Source organism: Diospyros lotus, chromosome 14 (genome assembly GCF_014633365.1).
Source record: "Diospyros lotus cultivar Yz01 chromosome 14, ASM1463336v1, whole genome shotgun sequence".
Lineage (NCBI taxonomy): Eukaryota > Viridiplantae > Streptophyta > Magnoliopsida > Ericales > Ebenaceae > Diospyros > Diospyros lotus.
In genome coordinates this window covers 19,715,740-19,734,376 of record NC_068351.1, presented here as the reverse complement: position 1 = coordinate 19,734,376, position 18,637 = coordinate 19,715,740, and the positions used below count along the sequence as shown (strand labels likewise).

The 18,637-nt window shown below is 37.3% G+C and overlaps 3 protein-coding genes across 7 annotated transcripts in view; 2 read left to right on the top strand and 1 right to left on the bottom strand.

The window, feature by feature from the left end:
- LOC127790791 (uncharacterized) overlaps positions 1-11,842 on the top strand; it is a 100,587-nt gene extending 88,745 nt beyond the window's left edge. For all 5 annotated transcript variants that reach the window (XM_052320473.1, XM_052320476.1, XM_052320474.1 and 2 more), the window contains 2 exons: positions 1,813-1,858; positions 11,322-11,842. In XM_052320473.1, the coding sequence (XP_052176433.1) occupies positions 1,813-1,858; positions 11,322-11,372 (97 nt within the window). In that variant the 3' untranslated portion in view covers positions 11,373-11,842. The remainder of the gene's footprint in view (positions 1-1,812; positions 1,859-11,321) is intronic.
- Positions 11,843-15,626: 3,784 nt separating this feature from the next.
- On the top strand, positions 15,627-16,697 carry LOC127790640 (glycosyltransferase BC10-like). The gene is made up of 2 exons (XM_052320224.1): positions 15,627-15,759; positions 15,846-16,697. The coding sequence occupies exons 1-2, from the start codon at positions 15,731-15,733 to the stop codon at positions 16,594-16,596; spliced, it is 780 nt and encodes a 259-aa protein (XP_052176184.1). The 5' UTR covers positions 15,627-15,730; the 3' UTR covers positions 16,597-16,697.
- Positions 16,698-18,050: 1,353 nt separating this feature from the next.
- The window catches only part of LOC127789992 (AMSH-like ubiquitin thioesterase 1), a 30,518-nt gene continuing 29,931 nt past the window's right edge, over positions 18,051-18,637 (bottom strand). The window contains exon 14 of the mRNA XM_052319180.1: positions 18,051-18,528. Coding sequence (XP_052175140.1) covers positions 18,354-18,528 — 175 coding nt within the window. The 3' untranslated portion in view covers positions 18,051-18,353. The remainder of the gene's footprint in view (positions 18,529-18,637) is intronic.

Genomic DNA, 18,637 nt, shown 5'->3' with positions numbered 1-18,637 from the left:
TTGAGAATTAAGCATCTTTCAATTCCTCAAATTTGACCTTATAATCCATTACTAACCCTTCTTGCATTAGGTTATTGAATTCTTCTCTAAGTTGATTTAAGAAAGCATAATACTCCTTAGAAAAACATTCAACAGGAACACTAACCTGAAATTTCTCTGAGACATAGAATCATCAAGTCATCTAGCTTTCGTTTGAAGTTATGAATTTCATTTCTTGTTGCGACCCATTCCTCCTTGAGTGTGTTCTCCCTTGACTATGCACTTCCACTAAGTCCTGCGGCTATCTCCACAGTTTAATTTCCTTTGAAAATCTTCCGTAAATCAACCTGCTCTGCTGCAATCTTTCCAAAAGCACAATTGATTTATGTTGCCACCAAGAATCGATCAGAAATAGCCTCACTGGCAGTGACCTAGATCCATTGGATAGTCGATCCCCTCACAACAATCTCCTAGGGGAATTGACTGCCTCACAACAGTCGCCTATGTCAACTAGACAAGAATTCTTCTTACTTCGCCTTCGCAATTCAAACCTAGAAGTGCTTAGCCTGCTTCACCTTCAATTGTCAGACAACACCTACTGACTTCTCCTTGGAAATTTGATTTGAGAGACATTCGCCCGTTTTGAATCTACTATTGGAGGTTGCAATCGGAATTCAACAGTTGGAAACCTGCTATTGTTCGCCGATGTTCACAATCGAGCCTAGATTTCCTTCCGATTGCACCTTCCTCCTCGCCCCCACCTCTCGGCTTTGCAACTAATCACCGACCGCAGTTGATAACGACAGCGACTCCCCTTCCTCATCCGACCCAATTGCAGTCGCTAGAGACCGACTTCCAACCGCGCCTTCCTCCTTGCCCTAACCTCTGGACTCTACAACTAATCACCAATTGCAGTTGATAACGACAGTGACTCCCCTTCCTCGTCAAACCCAATCGCGATCGCCAGAGACCCACTACAACAATCACGATCACTTCAGATTCTAACATTTGTCACATTCCTGGTTCAGTTATGGTTGCGATTGGAATTAGGGGGGGAAATTAGAATTCTAGAACTAAAAGAGGGAGATAAATCAGCATAAAGAGAGGGAGAGAGAACTGAGAGAGGGATAGAGAGAATTAGTAGGAAAGGAAATTCAATCTCATTTCACATTATATTCCATCCTCTTTACAAGTAGCCTTTTTATAGGCATAGCTAGTTGCTAACTGAATTCCTAACAGCACCCATGTACTCCTAACAAATTACAAAATATGTCCTAACAAACTATTATAACCCTATTACAATCATGCCCCACTGTTGCTCCTAGGATCATGAGAATAACCCATGTCCAAATTAGTACTCGCTAAGATAGCTGTGAAAACAGAAAAACATAATTTACATGATCATAAAATGTACACTTCTAGATCTATGTGCGTGCCTTGGTATTGCCCTGAAGTGATTGTAGTTGCAAAGTTACTGTCTAAGCTACACAGTTCTAGGGCTCATTGCTTGATATTATGGTTAACCTCTGAATGCGGAATTGAGAAGGTAGGTTCAAACCTGTGGATTGCTGCTGACAGGACTGGTTATCCAGTTTATTCTCATGGCAGCATCCTCAGTTTATAGCCCTGGAACCATTCAGAAGAGGTTTTTTTTTTTCTTTTTCCTAGTGAAAAACAAAACTAATTAAGATGGAGAAGGAATCCTCTAAATCAGTTCTTTATTGTTTTATAAAGATTCTTTTATGTGTTCCTTGAAGCAACACTAGTGAATGTCTTGTGATTCTGATTTTGAATACTTGGGTAAAAAAATTGACCCTTTCCTCTGTTTTGCAGTTCAAGAGATACAATCGTCCTCACTCTGAGATTATTCATCCTAAAGGTATGCTTTTACTCTTAATTAGTAATTTTATGAACAATATGAAACACTCTTCTAAGTTCTTTTATCACATATTTCACTGAACCCAAGCAAATAGCTGGCTTTCAAGTTGTCTTTTTATGCATACATATGAACAGGAACACTTGGAACTTTGTGTGGAAACCAAATGACTGCAAACTTCCAATAACAACTAACAGTTTCCAGTTTCATATATATATATATGTATGTATGTATGTATATATGTACACACACATTGTGTAATATCTCCATGTGAATGTTTATTTAGGTGCCTTGAATTAAATATGTTCTTTAATGCAATAACAACTAACAGCTTCCAGTTTCACACACACACACATACGTATACATTTTGCAATATCTCCCTGTGAATTTTTATTTAGGTGCCTTGTGTTAAATATATTCTTTAATTCTATCTTACCACTTTGTCTATCTGATATCTGTTGCTAGTTTAGTAGAACATGTGTAATTGTTACTTTTTTTTTTGTGTCTTCTTCAAATTTTTATATTGCCTATATTAGGGATATCAACAATTAAGGTTTGTAAACACAAAGGTGGATAGTTTGTTTAAACTTCAAATGAGGCGCATTCTTAAGTTTGCAAAGTAAGTGGTTGCTAGGCGTTTTTTAAGTTAACCTCTTTGTTATTCTCGTCTGATTCAAATGCATTGATACAGGTATTTTCATGCTTATGTGATGGCTGCAAACTGTAACTTGGTGCTAGTTTGTGAAAGAGAAGAATTAAAAAAAAGAAGATTGTGATTAGGAAACTCACCCCTAGAATATATTAGAATTAAACTCTACTATTAAGTTTCTCTTAACAGTCAATGAAAATCTTCAAAGGAAGAAAAGACAAAGTACTGCCATGTGGTGATAAGAAGAGATTGGAGATAAGATGCTAAGAAGAGATTGAAAAAGTTTTTAAATTAAAGATGGTTGAGACGATAAAGAAGGGACAAGAAGTTAGAGATAAAGTAGTTCCATAAAGATAGGATAGAACTATCACTTAAGTTTGAATCATATCTTATCTGTTGTACCATATTTGAATTTGTATTTTGTATTTTGTATTCCTGTATTCTAGGAGAAAATCGGGGCCTGCTCATGTATAAATACCTCATCGAAGTTCAAATACAAGTGTAAAAACAATTTGTTTTGTTCACCTCCAATTATGCCTTGAGTTTACCTACTTGGGGTCTTCTATTTGTTCATGGTATTAGAGCCACCAATCTAGTGGCTGAATATCCTTTTTTTTTAACTTCACCAAACAGTAGTTTTTAAGAGGGCTAGCAATCCACCAAGTGAAACCTCCACTATCGGTCCTGCACTCACCAGAACCACACAAACTCCAGCTGCTCCTATTTCTCTAGACAGCCATTGTGACGATCCTGAAATTTCCTTCAAATTTTAATTACAATTCAACTAATAACCCAATACATGGGTTGGGGTTCTGCCCAAAATAGCACAACAGCAGAAGCAAAATGAACATGAAACAACCACTCAGGGGTTTAATCATACATGACAACATCACAACTAATCAAATCAAACAAACCACAATATCCGGACCCCCAATCACATCTCACACCTCACGGATCTTTTAGTCGGGATTGCCCTATACACATAGTTATCTATGACTGACATGCCCAATGAGTTAGCCACAGCATCAGTTCCCACACCTGGAATGATGGAAAAACAATATGAGCCACAAGGCTCAGCAAACATAACAAAAGAATATAGGTAAGGCTGGGCATAGATCTCTCACACTGGAGTACATCCCACTAAATGTAGGTAAGACAGACCAGAACCAGAAATAACCATACCCGACATATGTCTCGCCAGACAAAGATAAACCACGATCAAGTACACCTCGCAACATAACAATAACAAAGCTGGAAATACATCCCTCAACTAGAGTACACCCGCACAAAGTGTAATGCAGCATATGAACATGCTATGCCATACCGTGCGACATAAAAACCAGTACTCCGCATAGAAAAAACAAAGCACATAACAATCCTTGGGCCCACATAAGAAATGCACATCCTGGCAGCCAAGTCCTGGCATACAAACCTGCCACAGCCATGAACTGGTTGGCATAAAGCCCATGAGCCCGAGACTCCCACAACATGATCCACACGAACCCGAAGCTCTTATCACAATCACATACCGGAGTCCTCGTGTCATAGCTATCTAGAGCCTAGCTCACACTCATAGCTATCGACGGTCAACTCCATACCACGATCCACAATCACATACCGAAGTTCCCAAATCATAGCTATCTAGAACCCAACTCACACTCATAGCTATCGCAGGTTAACTCCACATCACAACGCATATCGAACAGTAACCATGCAGTGCAACAGATAAAAAAATACAACGGCTTTTGCAGCATTAATGTGATGGCAAGGCCCCCATAAATCAAGCATCAGGCCATGCTACGCCTATATAGGAGCCCATATAGGAACCCACACAGGTAAAATGCTCTAAATGCACATGCTCGCATATCATACCCAAATCGGCACTCAATAGGCCAATCGGGTTATGCCAATGAGCACACTTCCCCGTACATACAAAGCATGACCCCCAATGAATGTAAACCCAATCTCATGCACTGTAATGTCATGTAATATGTCACAACACCAATGATGGGTGTCCGGCGATACCAGCTTGCCTGACCCGTCTATGGTCTATCGTAACAGCTGATAACTAGCGCCCATACATCCAGCCATTGACTGCCACCACCCAACGGTCGACAGTCAGTAGATTTGTACCCCACACCCTATAACTCACACAAGCAAATCCCGAGACTCCCGGTTACAATAACTCACCCCAGAGAGTACCCACAACCACAATTGAATCACTAGGAACCTAGCCCCAACTAGGTTCGGCATCATTCCCAAGGAAGTAGGGGCGATACAATACCCCGTAAGCACTTATAGAATTAAACCACGGAAGTTTGCTATTTAATTTAATTAAATTTAATAAAATTCGCATAATAATTAACTATAACGTACACATTTAATTTCTATAACCAAATCGGGTTGAGGGAGGATATAAAATTCACAAATCGAATGAGAATCACGAAGGGAGTAAAGAGTTTGCCTTAAATTAACTGTTTCCGGTGTTTATATGCTTACACGCCGCTAAATTAATACACGCTGGAAAATAATTCAATTCAACCAAAAATTAATAAAATCGCATCCCAAATTAAATTTCAACCGTACAAATTTATTTACATAATTTACTTAACTTACCTGTATAATTAAACGGTATTTTTTTCATTTTTCCTTGAATTTCGCCCCCCCCCCCCCCCCCCCCCCCCTTATTTTCATGGCTGCACGCTGCTGCTTCTTCTCCAATTTTTCCTCTTCCATTTGCTGCCTAAATCGTCTGATTTTACACTTAACCCCCATAACTTCTGAAAATTATCACACACCACCACTTATTAATACTCTTATATCCCAAATTTTCAATAATTAATTGCCCATCACTCTAACACAAAATAAATTAATATTTCCTTTAAACCTATAATTATTCGATAATCATCACAAATACAATAATTAATAATTATTAATCATTCCCAATTAAATTAATAATCTTTAGCTATTCCCAATTAGATTAATAGTTATTAATTATTCCCAAATTACTAGGATGTTACACTCCATACCTTTCAAATTGCACAACATAAGCTGAATGTGACTAATTTTTGAGAATGGTCTCAGTCAGTTTTGTTGGTTGTTAAAGGGAAGGAAAAAGTGGGATTCCTGATTGGTGGTACTCCTATGCCAGATCCTGAAGCTGCTAATTATGACGTCTAGGATGCTAAGAATTCAATTGTTATGGATTGGCTCATTGATTCCATGGAACCAAAGATAGGCAGAACCTATATTTTCTACAAAACAGCCAAAGAAGTATGGGAAGCAGTGCAAGCACTCTACTCAGATATGGAGAATACAGTTCAATGTTTCGAAATTTGGTCGGCCATCCAGACAACTTGACAAAGTAATCATTCAGTCTCCGTGTACTATAATATGTTGATTGAATTATGGCAAGAAATGGATTTGTTTTATGACTTTCAATGGGAGTGCACTGAAGATGGAGTTAAATACAATAAAATGGTGGAGAAAGAACAAATGTTTGATTTCCTTAATGGCCTTAATTCTGACTTGGACAATGTTAGAGGAGAACTACTGGGAACTAAACCATTCCCATCGACCCAGGAGGCATTTGCAGAGGTAAGAAAGGAGGATAACCAAACTCCTTTTCTACACATGAAAATAACACTTAGAATTCTGCCCTTGCTACTTCTAAACTAAAAACAATACCAATGCCTGGTGAATCACAACGAGAGAAACAGTGGTGTGATCACTATCATAAGACCTATCATACTAGAGATACTTGCTGGAAAATTCATAGGAAACCAGTAAACTGGAAGGGAAAAAATCAAAAGAAGATGACTCAGGCAGCCTATGCAGTAGAGACTGAAGAGGGTAAAATGACTAACCTCACCCTAACAATGGATCAACTGGAGCTACTCCAGTAGGTATTGAATCAGACAAAGCTCACTAAGCTATCTGATTTAGCTGAATCTCCGAAACCAACCGTGTCACTTGACGAACAAGGTACTTCCTATCAATGTTTTTTCTCTAAAATGTTGTCTACAAATGATTGGATTCTAGATACAGGAGTTTTAGATCATATGATAGGTTCATTACATGAATTATCAACCTATAAAAGGTGTGATAGGGTTATAATTGTGACAATAGCAGATGGGACAGTATCCTATGCTAAAGGAGAATGATTAGTATATATAGTTGGCTTGCATTTAAAATCTATTTTGTATGGCCTAATTTGAAGTATAACCTATTGTCCATCAGTAAGCTAACAAAGGATATGCATTGTAAAGTGACATTTCTCCCATCTCACTGTGTTTTTAGGACCTAACTTCAGGGAAGATGATTTGTAATGCTGAGGGAAAGGAAGGTCTTTATTATGTTCATGGAGCAACCTATACTCCCACCTCATCTAGGTTACATAATAAATCCTCTTTTTCTACTGTCTCAAATTTTAATATTCAGTTATGGCACAAACGGTTAGGTTATCCTAGTTTTAGGTACTTGAAAATCTTGTATCCTCATTTGTTTATTAATAAAGGGAGTGAATCTTTTAAATGTGAGCGGTGTATACTTGCTAAACAAACTAAAGTTTATGTTACGAACCCTAAGGGTAAATGCATAAAGGGTCAATAGTAGCTATTAGTTGTTAGCTAGCTAGGGGGTTAAGAGGTTAGGGAGTTAGTTAACAACAGCTTATTGTTTTGCTGTTATGATTAGTTAGCTTGTACTGCTACATTGTTATACTTGCTATTAGAGTTGCTAGAGGATCTATAAGAATCCTACGGCAGCAAGAGGAAGGGGGCATTGAAAATAATGACAAGTCTTCTATTTTAATACTCTCTAATCTTTCTCTCATTCTCTCACGTTCTCTCTTTCTCCCTTCCCTCATTGTATTTGTTTCTTCCTAAAATCATATCTTTGTTATCGGAATTCACTCAAATTCTCTCAATTGACCAACCCTCAACTTGAGGGCTTGATAGTTTCACACTCTATTCATTCCTATCAACCCACCAAACCATTTTATTTAGTACACAGTGATGTATGGGGACCAGCAAAAATTCCTAATCTCACCAACACCTGTTGGTTTGTCACTTTCATAGATGATCATACCAGGGTTTGTTGGGTTTTCTTACTAAAGGACAAGTCTGAAGTTCATACAATTTTCAAAAAATTCCACCAAATGGTTTGCAATGTTTTTCAAACTTTAATCCATATCTTTCGGTCAGATAATGGAAGGGAATATTTCTCAAATATAATAACTATTTGAGTGAAAATGGGATTATTCATCAAAGTACTTATCCTTATAACCCACAACAAAATGGAGTGACTGAGAAAAAGAATCGACATCTCCTTGAAATTGTCTGATCCTTGATGTTTACAAGCTCCATTCCTAATTTCTATTGGGGAGAAGCAATTCTTACAGCTACATACCTTATCAATAGACTTCCTACCTGAGTTCTAAATTTTAAGACACCCTTAAGCACTCTCCTTGCTATCTATTTCCTCCATACTAGAATGTTTAATTCACTATGACCAAAGGTCTTTGGGTGTACAACGTTTGTGCATAATTATTCTTTATTTCATTCCACATTGGAACCTAAATCTATGAAATGTGTGTTTGTGGGCTACTCCCCAACACAACTAGACTACAAATGTTATTGTGCTAACACTAGAAAATTTGTTATGTCATGTGATGTCTCTTTTCTCGAGAATCCTCGAGAATCAATACTTTTATTCCCCCATATCTCTGCAAGAGGGGACTTCTAACCTTAATGCAGATTAATGTTGGGATTCTCTATTTTGTCCTAAGGCAGTTACCATGGTTAATCCTGCTCCTAGTTATGTAACAGATCAAGGGGAAGAACAACAGGTGCAAAAGCTCCTCAAAAACCACCACCTCTAGTTTATTCTCGAAGATCTTATGACCCAAAGCAAGGCCAGTCATCATCTCAAGAGGAAGGTCCAGTGCCTGAAGAGGATGGACCAAGGGTAGTACTGAAAGAGGATGGGAGGCCGGTACCTAGAGCAGTTGAGATAATGACAGTATCTAATAAGGAAGAACAGAGGGCAAAACCTAAAGAGACCTATGATCTAGATATCCCAATAGCCTAACAGAAAGGGGTAAGGTCATGTGCAATGTGTCCCATATCTAACCACTTGGTATATTCCAAATTGTCTTCACAATTCAGGGCGTTTACTACAAAGGTTGATGAAATTCAAATTTCGAAAGATATCCATAGTGCTTTACAAAATACACAATGGAAGACGGCTATAATGGATTAAATGCATGCACAGGGAAAAAATGGCACGTGAGAGAGAGATTGTGACATTATCTAAGGATAAGAAGGTGGTAGGTAGCAAATGGGTATTTACTATTAAATATAAATTTGATGGGAGTCTTGACAGGTACAAGGTAAGATTAGTCGCCTAATATACCTATCTCATACGAGACCTAACATTGCATTTATTGTCAGCCTAGTCAGTCCACAATCCAAATGAAGAACACTTGCAGGCAGTCAGAAGAATTCTACGTTATCTAAGTCCACACTTGGAAAAGGAACTCTATTCAGATCAGGGACAGACCTAGCTGTTGCAGGCTATATAGACGCAGACTATGCAAGTTTTCTGGTTGATAGGGGATCTACGACTAGTTATTGTGTGTTTCTAGAAGGGAATATAGGGTCTTGGAGAAGTAAAAAGCATAACATCATTGCAAGGTCCAGTGTTGAGGCAAAATTTTGAGCTATAGTCCTTGGAATGTGTGAATTATTATGGCTGAAGATTGTTTTGGATGGCCTAAGACTTGTTAGAAGTGGACCAATCAAGCTATTTTGTGACAATAAGTCAGCTATCAATATTGCACATAATCCAATGCAACATGATAGAACAAAACATGTTGAGATAGATCGACATTTTATAAAGGAAAAGTTGGAAGCTGGACTAATTTTTATTCTCTTTGTCCCATCCAAAAACCAGTTGGCTGATGTATTGACCAACGGACTGTCTATAAGAAGATTTGAGTTATTGTGTAAGCTGGAAATGAAAGATATTCATTCACCAGTTTGAGGAGGAATGTTGATTCCCAACCAAAAATATGAAGAAATTTTGACTGAAATCATTCCTTAATTTAAGAGATTGATTAGTCAAATCATCTCTAGTTTAGAGACTAATTTTAAGAAGTAATTACCGGCCTATCTTTTGAGTACTTCCTTATTTTCTGTACAGTCAACCTTTCCTATTTTTCCTGTATAGCCTATCTTTCCTAGTTTAGCACAAATGTAATCTTTCCTATGGTGTAAATTTCTATCCCTATAAATGGGGCTGTACCACACATGTAAAATATAACATACAGTTTTATTTCTCCTATTCCCTGCAATAACAGTAATTGCAGCGTTGCAATTAGTGTATCGTACTTTAGTGCTGCTGCTAAAATTGTACCTTTCAGTTACAACTAAAACTGAAATCTAGAAAGCCTATAAATAGGCTAATTCTTGGAGGATGGGAATAATTGTTGGGTAATAACAGAATTCTTTTCCCTTCAATTCTCACTTTCTCTCTGTTCTTTCCAATCTCTCTCTCTTTCTCGATTCTCTCTTCCTCCATTTCTTCCTAATTACGTCTGAAACCCTAAGTCAGGCTCAGATACCTGACAGTGTCCTTGCTTATAGGATGGGATTATGAATATTGTGTTTGTTTGCTCAAGATAAGAAATGAGATGAGAGGTTGATTGTTAAACTCAGTCTTATCTCTAAAAGTAATATGAGTATGATATTCCAGAATAAAATATATAACTTATAAAATACTAATTTAATGTATAATTGTAGTAAAATATTCTAATTTACTAGTAAAATGTCCTTATTGCAAACTATAAATTATTTTGTATTTTAAAATACCATATAAATTTAAAATGTAAAATATTGATGTTATTATTATATAACTATTTGAATAATAGAACAAATTATACTTGCAATATCAACAATATATATTATTATATACTAAGTTAATATAATATATGTGTTGAAAAAGTCACTTTTGGTACATAAACGAACTCTTTTGGCAATTTTATACACAACACTTTTTTGGTGGTCAATTAGGTACATAACTTAAAATTTTAATCAATTGCATACAAATCAAATTAGTGCAAACAGTTTCTGTTAAATTCTTTAACGGATTGAAAAGAAAAGATTAACAAAAAAAATGAGAAAAATTACATAATAGAAAAGGAAAAAAATGGAATTTCTGAAACTGGACGAACAGAGAAAAAGTTTGAAATCTAAAAATCCCTAACTTCCACAAAGAACAGCCATCAACGATCTGGTTTCAACCATCCCTCTTTATTGTTGGCGGCAGGGCATCAGCTGCAATGGCTGGGTATTGTAGGAGTGGCTAGGCATCCTCGCCTCTCTCTCTCTCTCTCTCTCTCTCTCTATCCAGCTTAGTGATAAATTGCTTCACTCTGATTCAGCTATTCAATGAAATTACAGAAATTAGTGGAATGACAGGTAGCATTTAATGTTGAATGTTGGGATAAGTATTGAGCGTTGATGTTTTATAAATTTTCGCTTGTTATTTGTGTATTTTTTATGTTCTCTTGTCAACTGGTTTTGGGGAGCATGATAAGTAAATGAGATTCATGAAATGAAAAAAAAAAAAAAAAAATTGAATAACAATGTGGAACAAACTTTCATTATCTCAATTACTGCTGATGGTGAACTAGGTCGCGTGTTGCATTGGGAATTAGTGGACGTCTTTCACTGGATTAGGACATACTTATTGTAAAACTAATGTAACATTTGCCAACTTTGAGTTAAAAAATTCATAGAGTTTATTGTGTTGCAGGCTGGTGATAAAAAGAGATGGAAGAAAAGCAGGTTGTTCTTTAAGTCATAGGACGGACAGCATTGTTTTTGGATCAGCAAAAGGTGTTTGTTGTAAAGAAATGGTGGTGTTATAAATTGAGAGCTGGCTCATTGATCCACATTCTATCTAGTGTGGAGGTGGTGGGTGTTCTTCTAAAGAATGGTGGTGTATTTGTCAATTGAGCTAAAGCACTTTGCCCGATGCTACTCTCTTCTATTTTGTTGTGTATATCGTCTGCTACTGGCTCAAAAATAGGGTTTTGTCGTCGTGTATATTATTCTGTGGCCGGCTCAATTCGGCCCGCGTGAGTATCAAATGAGTTACAGTTTTGTCTTTGACCTTGCAATATGAGTTGAGTAGTGCAAATATTAATTAGTTGCTATTTACAGAGCGATGGATATTTGAATGTCCCGGATAGATTTCCCATCAAATGGGGGCTAATTATAATCTCATCAACGGTTGGTTTAATTTAACCCAAGAAAAACTTGTGGTTTAACCTACTCCCATTGTATCTTTTAAGAAAAGACCTTCTTTCTTTCTTTCTTTCTTTCTTTATACTGTCGTGCTGTTGGAAATGAAAGGTTGGGTAATTGCTTGCTTATTGCCTCACACAATTGCTTTTATATTTTGGATGAGTTTTGCAATATTATATGACACAAGATTTAACGTATTGGGATGAGTTTTTTCCCATTATCTTATAAATTTAAGAATGCAGCAAGTCTTATAGTTAGTTATTCCTTGTGGGACATTACATGTCTGAACGAACTAAACTGTTCACCACACTCACTCAACATCCTTTGAAACGTCACGTTGACTATGAAGCAAAGTGAAGTACTGCAATTACACCATTTAAGGGGTGTTTTAGTATGTTAAGAACTTGGGTCTTCTTTGAGTGAACACTTACTTACTCCCAAGACTAAGTAAGAATAAAGAAACTTGAAAGATAATTCTCATTGATGATAAACAAACGTCCTACAACTCCTTTAACACATGAATGAACAAATAGAAAATGAAATAAATGGAAAGACGAGTCAGAAACAAAGGGGTCGGGAATACATGCGCAATCAACTTCCTAAAGCTACGATTCTGTAGAACCTTTACTCCATGATCAAGCCACAAAGCCTTCCATCCAAGTAGGAGCTCGATGAGACCTTTGGACCCTTCCATGATCTTTAGAAATCTCAGCTATTGGTCCATTATTGATGTACTATTGGAGTTCATGGTCTTGCATGCACGTTGGCTCAGTTACTAAGTCACCCACGCCACCTTTTGAGTCTTGCATGCATGTTGGCTAAGCTACTAAGTCAACCACGCTACGTCTCGAGTCTTGAACTACTGAGCCAACTAATGGGACGTACGTAACATAGTATTACTATAAATCGTAAGGGAACATGTTTGGCTGGAACCTTTCAAGCTAAGATTTAAGGTCTCAAGTTAAATTGGTATGCTTGTTGATTCTTGGGGTGATAATTCATAATATAATTCACAAGTTTAGGAGGGCTTCAATGACGTTATAACATTGATCATGCCTCTGTTTTCAAAAATGGCGTCCATCTCTTTTGAAGCTAATTATTTGATGGATATAATTTTAAAAGATATAAGGGATAGCAAAATTGAGAGAGAAGACAAGTAGAATATATTGGGATTAATTTTGGACATCCCATTCATTTCACCTTCAGTCCATATTTATAAACGTATAAGGACAACAATAAAGCTACAAAATAAAGAAAATATTTACCACTTCTACTTAAAATCAACACAATATTAACCCACTAAAGTAACTAAACACCCACTAAAACAACTAAACAGACTTGGCCAAGTCTTGTTGGACCTTCATTTTCCCACTAGCCATATTTTAGTTCATGTCCTCCATGGGATGAATGGTTGTTGCACATATCACCCCCCCCCCCCCCTCCCCCATTCAAATTATCCTTGTCTGTAAGGATGAAGTCGAGTATATCTTCAAACATGAATAGATGAGATCGTTGACACCGATGTCCAAAAAGAAATTTCTCACCACAAAAATAGCACAAGCCTTTTTCCCTACACTCTCGCTTTTTTGACTCATAATTCCTTTGAGGGGACTAATTGTTAATGGCGTCGGTGTTGATCTTGAGCACTAGTGGGAGACCTAAAACTCCAATTGTGTTGTTGTTTATTGACTTGCATTCTTCCACCAGTCAGGCCACTCTAATAGCATTAGCTAGTGAGCGGGGCTATTTGATTTTAACATCCAACCTGATTTCATCTTTCAACCATGCAACAAAACAATCGATTAAAAACTTTTTTTGGTAAGTCATTAATTAGGTGGGAGAGCTTCTCGAATTCTTCTTGATACTTTGAAATGGTGGTGATTTGCTTAAGTCTAGTAAGTGCTTCGGAGGGGTCCTCATAGTCGGTTGGACCAAAACGAAACGGCAAGGCCTTGGAGAATTCCAACTGTTACTAGTCCTCTGAACTTGGTGAGCCACATATGCCATTGAAGTGTTATTCCTTCAAGGTGAAAGGAGAGAAATTGGATTTGTTGTTCGGTAGCCACTTTCTTGATGTCAAAATATTGTTCCGCCTTATAAATCCATTCTTGTGGATTATTTCCATTAAATTTGGGGAAATTCAGTTTGAGATGATGATGATTACAATTTGTGGAGGGTTGGAAGTGAACAATTGACAATAGGTTAACTTGTTGGGAGGATTCATTAGGAGCAAAGGGGTTTGTTTCGGGGTGGTTATTGGAACAATTCTGTGAGGCGTGAAAGGATTAAAGCTCGGATAATACAATCTAGAGGGTAGCATGGATTTGTTCAATATTGGATTCATGGCGCCCCAAGATCTCATGAACTTCGTTTCTAAACTCAGCATCGGTTTTGCCACGAGTGTCCATGGTTGGAATCACGCTCTAATACCACTTGATGGGTATAATTTTAAGAGAATAAGGAGATAACAAAATTGAGGGAGAATACAAGTGTAATATATTGGAATTAATTCTGGACATTCCATTATTGCACAACAAATACCTTCTTGCCAGCCATTAATTTTGTTAAAATTTTTAAAAGACCCTGTTAATTACACAAGCAAAAAAGTAGAAATAAAATACTAGTGGGGCCTTGATAAATCACTAGAAAATTAAAATATTGATGGAACCCATTATTCGAAATCTATAATTGCTGGAAAATTGTTGCTGGTTCGAATAGAAACCAACATTGCATCTAGGTTCTAATTGAAATCCAAATACTTTTGAGAGAAAGAGAGATTTTGAAACAACCATGGTTGATCATGTAGAGGGAGAGTCTCAAAGCCTTTGAATGGATTTGAAGCCTTCAAACCAAATTTTGGGTTTGAAGCCTCTAAATTTGTGTTCTTACCTTTGAGGAGAGAGAGAAAGAGATATCTCCGCCATCGATCAATATCATCATTGTTGTCTCATCTCTATCACCAAATCACCATTATCAAAAACTATCTCTAAATAAATCTCTATTGATGGACGAACTCATGACATAATTATCACTAATGACTGTTAATTCATTATTAGTCATAGTTGACATGAGATACAATAGAAAGAGAAAGAGATAGGGGGAAATGAGATGAGAGAGTGCAAAGAGGATAGAGAAATAGAGAGAAAGTATTTTAAAGATAGTGACACAATGGCCATTTATGCAAGAGAGATGTATGTTATTTCTAATAACACTAAGGTGTCTAGCGCTTTTTAACAAAGTCTCTAAGGTTGGTTTGTGAAATCTATCCACTTTCTTAATAGTTTAGGTAACCCTTGTGTTAACTATTGTTAAATTGAAAACTCTCTCTCTCTCTCTCTCTCTCTCTCTCTCTCTTATCTTTGGTCACTTAATTTTGTCTTTTCTTTAAAAAAATATGAACCCCTATGTCTCTTTTGAGTTGAAGAATCATTGGAACTATAATAAATTCTTATTCACTTATTGCTTACATATGTTTTTATGAGATGAGAGAATAAATTCTTACATGTGTTTTTATGAAATGAAAGAATGATTTATAATTATCAATTCGTGTAAAATCTATAATCAAACTTCACGCACATGTTTGCATTTTACTTGGCTATTTCATGCCTGAGGGAGAAGAGACTTATGCCATCGTGTTCTCTACTCTCTCTCTCTCTCTCTCTCTCTCTCTCTCTCCAATGATGAAGAATGAGCAAAAGCGAAGGCCAACTAACTCAACCGCAAAGCTTTTTAGTTCCCCGAAGCATCTCTATTGCCTTGTCATTCAGTTTATTCTCTTTGGTTCTGGATTAGCCATTGGTATTTCAGTTATCTCAATCCTCAAAGACTTGTTGTCCTTCAACCATGACCATGATCAGCCCAACCAAGTCTTAACTATTGGGAAAGAATACTGTGGCGTGGAGCAGCCTAACATGCATGGGATTGGGATGGACGATGAAGAGTTGGTAAGGAGAGCTTCTTCATTAATGGTGTTGGACAATCAATTTTCATTGAAGCACATTCCAAAGGTTGCTTTCTTGTTTTTGACAAGGGGTCCCTTGCCACTGGCCCCTCTATGGGAGAGCTTCTTTCATGGCCACCAATGCTTGTACTCAATCTATGTCCACTGCCACCCATTCTACAATGGAACACTCCCCACAAACTCTGTCTTCTATGGCAAAAGAATCCCCAGCAAGGTGGTGGAATGGGGAAAATTCAGCATGGTGGAGGCGGAGCGCCGCCTCCTTGCCAACGCCCTGCTCCACCCCTCCAACCAACGCTTCCTTCTCCTCTCCGACTCCTGCATCCCCCTCTTCAACTTCTCCACCACCTACTCCCTTCTCTTCGCCTCCACCCAGACCTTCGTCGATTCCTACCCCGCCCGCCGCCGCTACCGCCCCCGCCTGAACCCGCTGGTGCAGCCGGAGCAGTGGCGGAAGGGCTCGCAGTGGTTCGCAGTGGACCGACGTCTGGCCATGGAGGTGGTCTCCGACCGAACCTACTTTCCGGCGTTCAAAAGGGCCTGTGGGCCGTGGTCGTGCTACGCCGACGAGCACTACTTGGCGACGCTGCTGGTAAGCTTGAGATGGAAGAATAATGCGAACAGAAGCTTGACGTGGGTGGATTGGTCGAGGGGCGGCCACCATCCTCGGAGATTTGCAGGGAAAGATGTGAGCTTGGAGGTGTTGAATGGGATGAGGAATGGCAATGGCAGGAATTGCTTCTTGTTTGCAAGGAAGTTCTTGCCTAGCGCCTTGCCTCCATTGCTCCAACTTGCTCCCAACTTGTTCTACTTCAACTGATTGTGCCTGTGCTTGTGCTTTGGATTTACATATTGTTTATAGACAAATAAATGATAAATATATGGTGGTCTTTTTAAGGACAACATAAATCCTAAACTCATTCTCACATTTAAACTAACTTAATCATAATTTTTAATCATTTTTCTTTGCATCTGCTGCTACTTTTACCTGTGATTTTTCACCTGGTGTTAGAAAATAAATATCATCACTTTTTGAACTATAAAATCTTGCAACATCTTTAATTAATTATAAAATTGAAGTTGAAAAGCTTTAATTTTTTAAAAGCTTTAAAATTTTCAAAATCAAACAAATAACTATATATAAAAAAGACCTTTTTGTTAGATTGTGCTATTAACACACTAAGATGTTGACGCACTAAAATGTTACAAAACTAAAGATATTTTTCTTTTAGAGAAAAAAAAACGTTAAGAGGGATGAGGAAGAAAAGTTTTTTTTTTTTTTTTTTTTTTTTATCTTTTTAAACATTTTTGGTAAGTTATCATCTTTGAGTGTCATTTTATTTGTAACAGTAGTGGTATGACTTGTCATAATGATACAGTTACACTTTTTAAATTAAAGGAGTCTTAACCACTAATCCATTAAGTCTAATTTACACATCATTTGAATGAATACAATATGTGTGTAAATTTTGTTAGTGCATTATTTATACAAGGTTAGAGCCAACCAACTAATTCAATCTAGGGTTGGTTGTTAGCTAGCCATTAGCCAGCCACACATCTACTCCACTAGGTTGCTTAGAGCCGCCAGTATTTAACTTTGCCAAATAAAAAGTTAAATATTAAACAACCCTAACCAATAACCTCAATTTTTTTATTAAGAAATGAATATATATTTAAATTAAGCAGGTAAAATCATTCGGTGCATATTAATTACTTTAGCTGGATGTATGTAATTTACCAATTTGTGGATCCCTCAAAAATTAACCTTACCTCTATAAGCTATGGTCACTCCCCCATACAAAAGGTACTTTCCAGAAATGCTATTTATTTAAATACTCAAAGATGATACTTGTAATATTTTATACTGTATGTCATATCAATACAAAAATACAAAATATTAATATAAAATTTCATCACAAATATCCAAATAATTACCTTTGGTAAACTCATGTTCTATGTTACATCATGCTTATTTCCTTCAAAATGCATATGGAGCGAAAATCTGGAACTTGATTTTCACTTGGATATTACAATTACAGTTCCTTTTTCACCCAAATGTGTGTAAATTCTCTCCCAAAATAACAACAAATGACTACACAACCAAAGGTGAGCCACCCATCATTACCAATTCCTTAATAACAAGTGACTACCACACAAGGGCATAATAATAAATGCATAACCTTCTAGACCAAATCAATACGAACGAATCCCATAGCTTTTGGTGGAGCTCTGGTCTAAGTACAGGTTAAGAATCCACAATTTTGGACAATCATATACCTAATTATGAGTTTGTTCATAGCAACAAATGTTTAAAACAGGAAGACTACAAACAATTTCGACTTGTTTAAATGGGATGAGGAGCACAAGGGTTCATCAAGGTTTTGACAAGGGAAAGCGTACCAAGTATACAGAGGCTAAAAAAGTTCAAGAAATTGTTAATGCAAGCAGATTCTTTAAACCTAGCTAGCAAAGTTCCCCCCTTTACAGACAAGCACTCTGATATATGTCAAAGACCAATCACAATTAAATTGCAAGGTGTGAGTGATGATTGGAACCCAAACCTATGCTTGATTGTAATCATCGCAGATCCATAACTTCGAACTTTACGTCGGGATTCATATAAACATCTGTACATTGCTTGTAAATGGGGCCCCCATCCGAAGGCTGGTCGTGCGGATGAAAGCCACGCCGTGGACATTGTCTTATCACTGTCATGCCACCCGGAGTAGTTAGCCGGAAAATGCCATGGCTTCTGCATTCCAAAAAAAAGAGCCAAAAAGGAGAAGGGAAAAGAAAGAGGGGGAGGGGGGGGGGTGTGGAGAAACAGATTAGAAATCTCAAACCATTGTGAAGCAAAGATG

What these genes read in the sequence shown, in the direction of transcription:
- LOC127790640 (XM_052320224.1), top strand. Translation starts at nt 15,731, where the DNA reads ATGGGATTGGGATGGACGATGAAGAGTTG. An exon ending in GGATGGACGATGAAGAGTTG is followed by an intron (nt 15,760 to 15,845) that starts GTAAGGAGAGCT and finishes GTTTTTGACAAG; the next exon opens with GGGTCCCTTGCCACTGGCCC.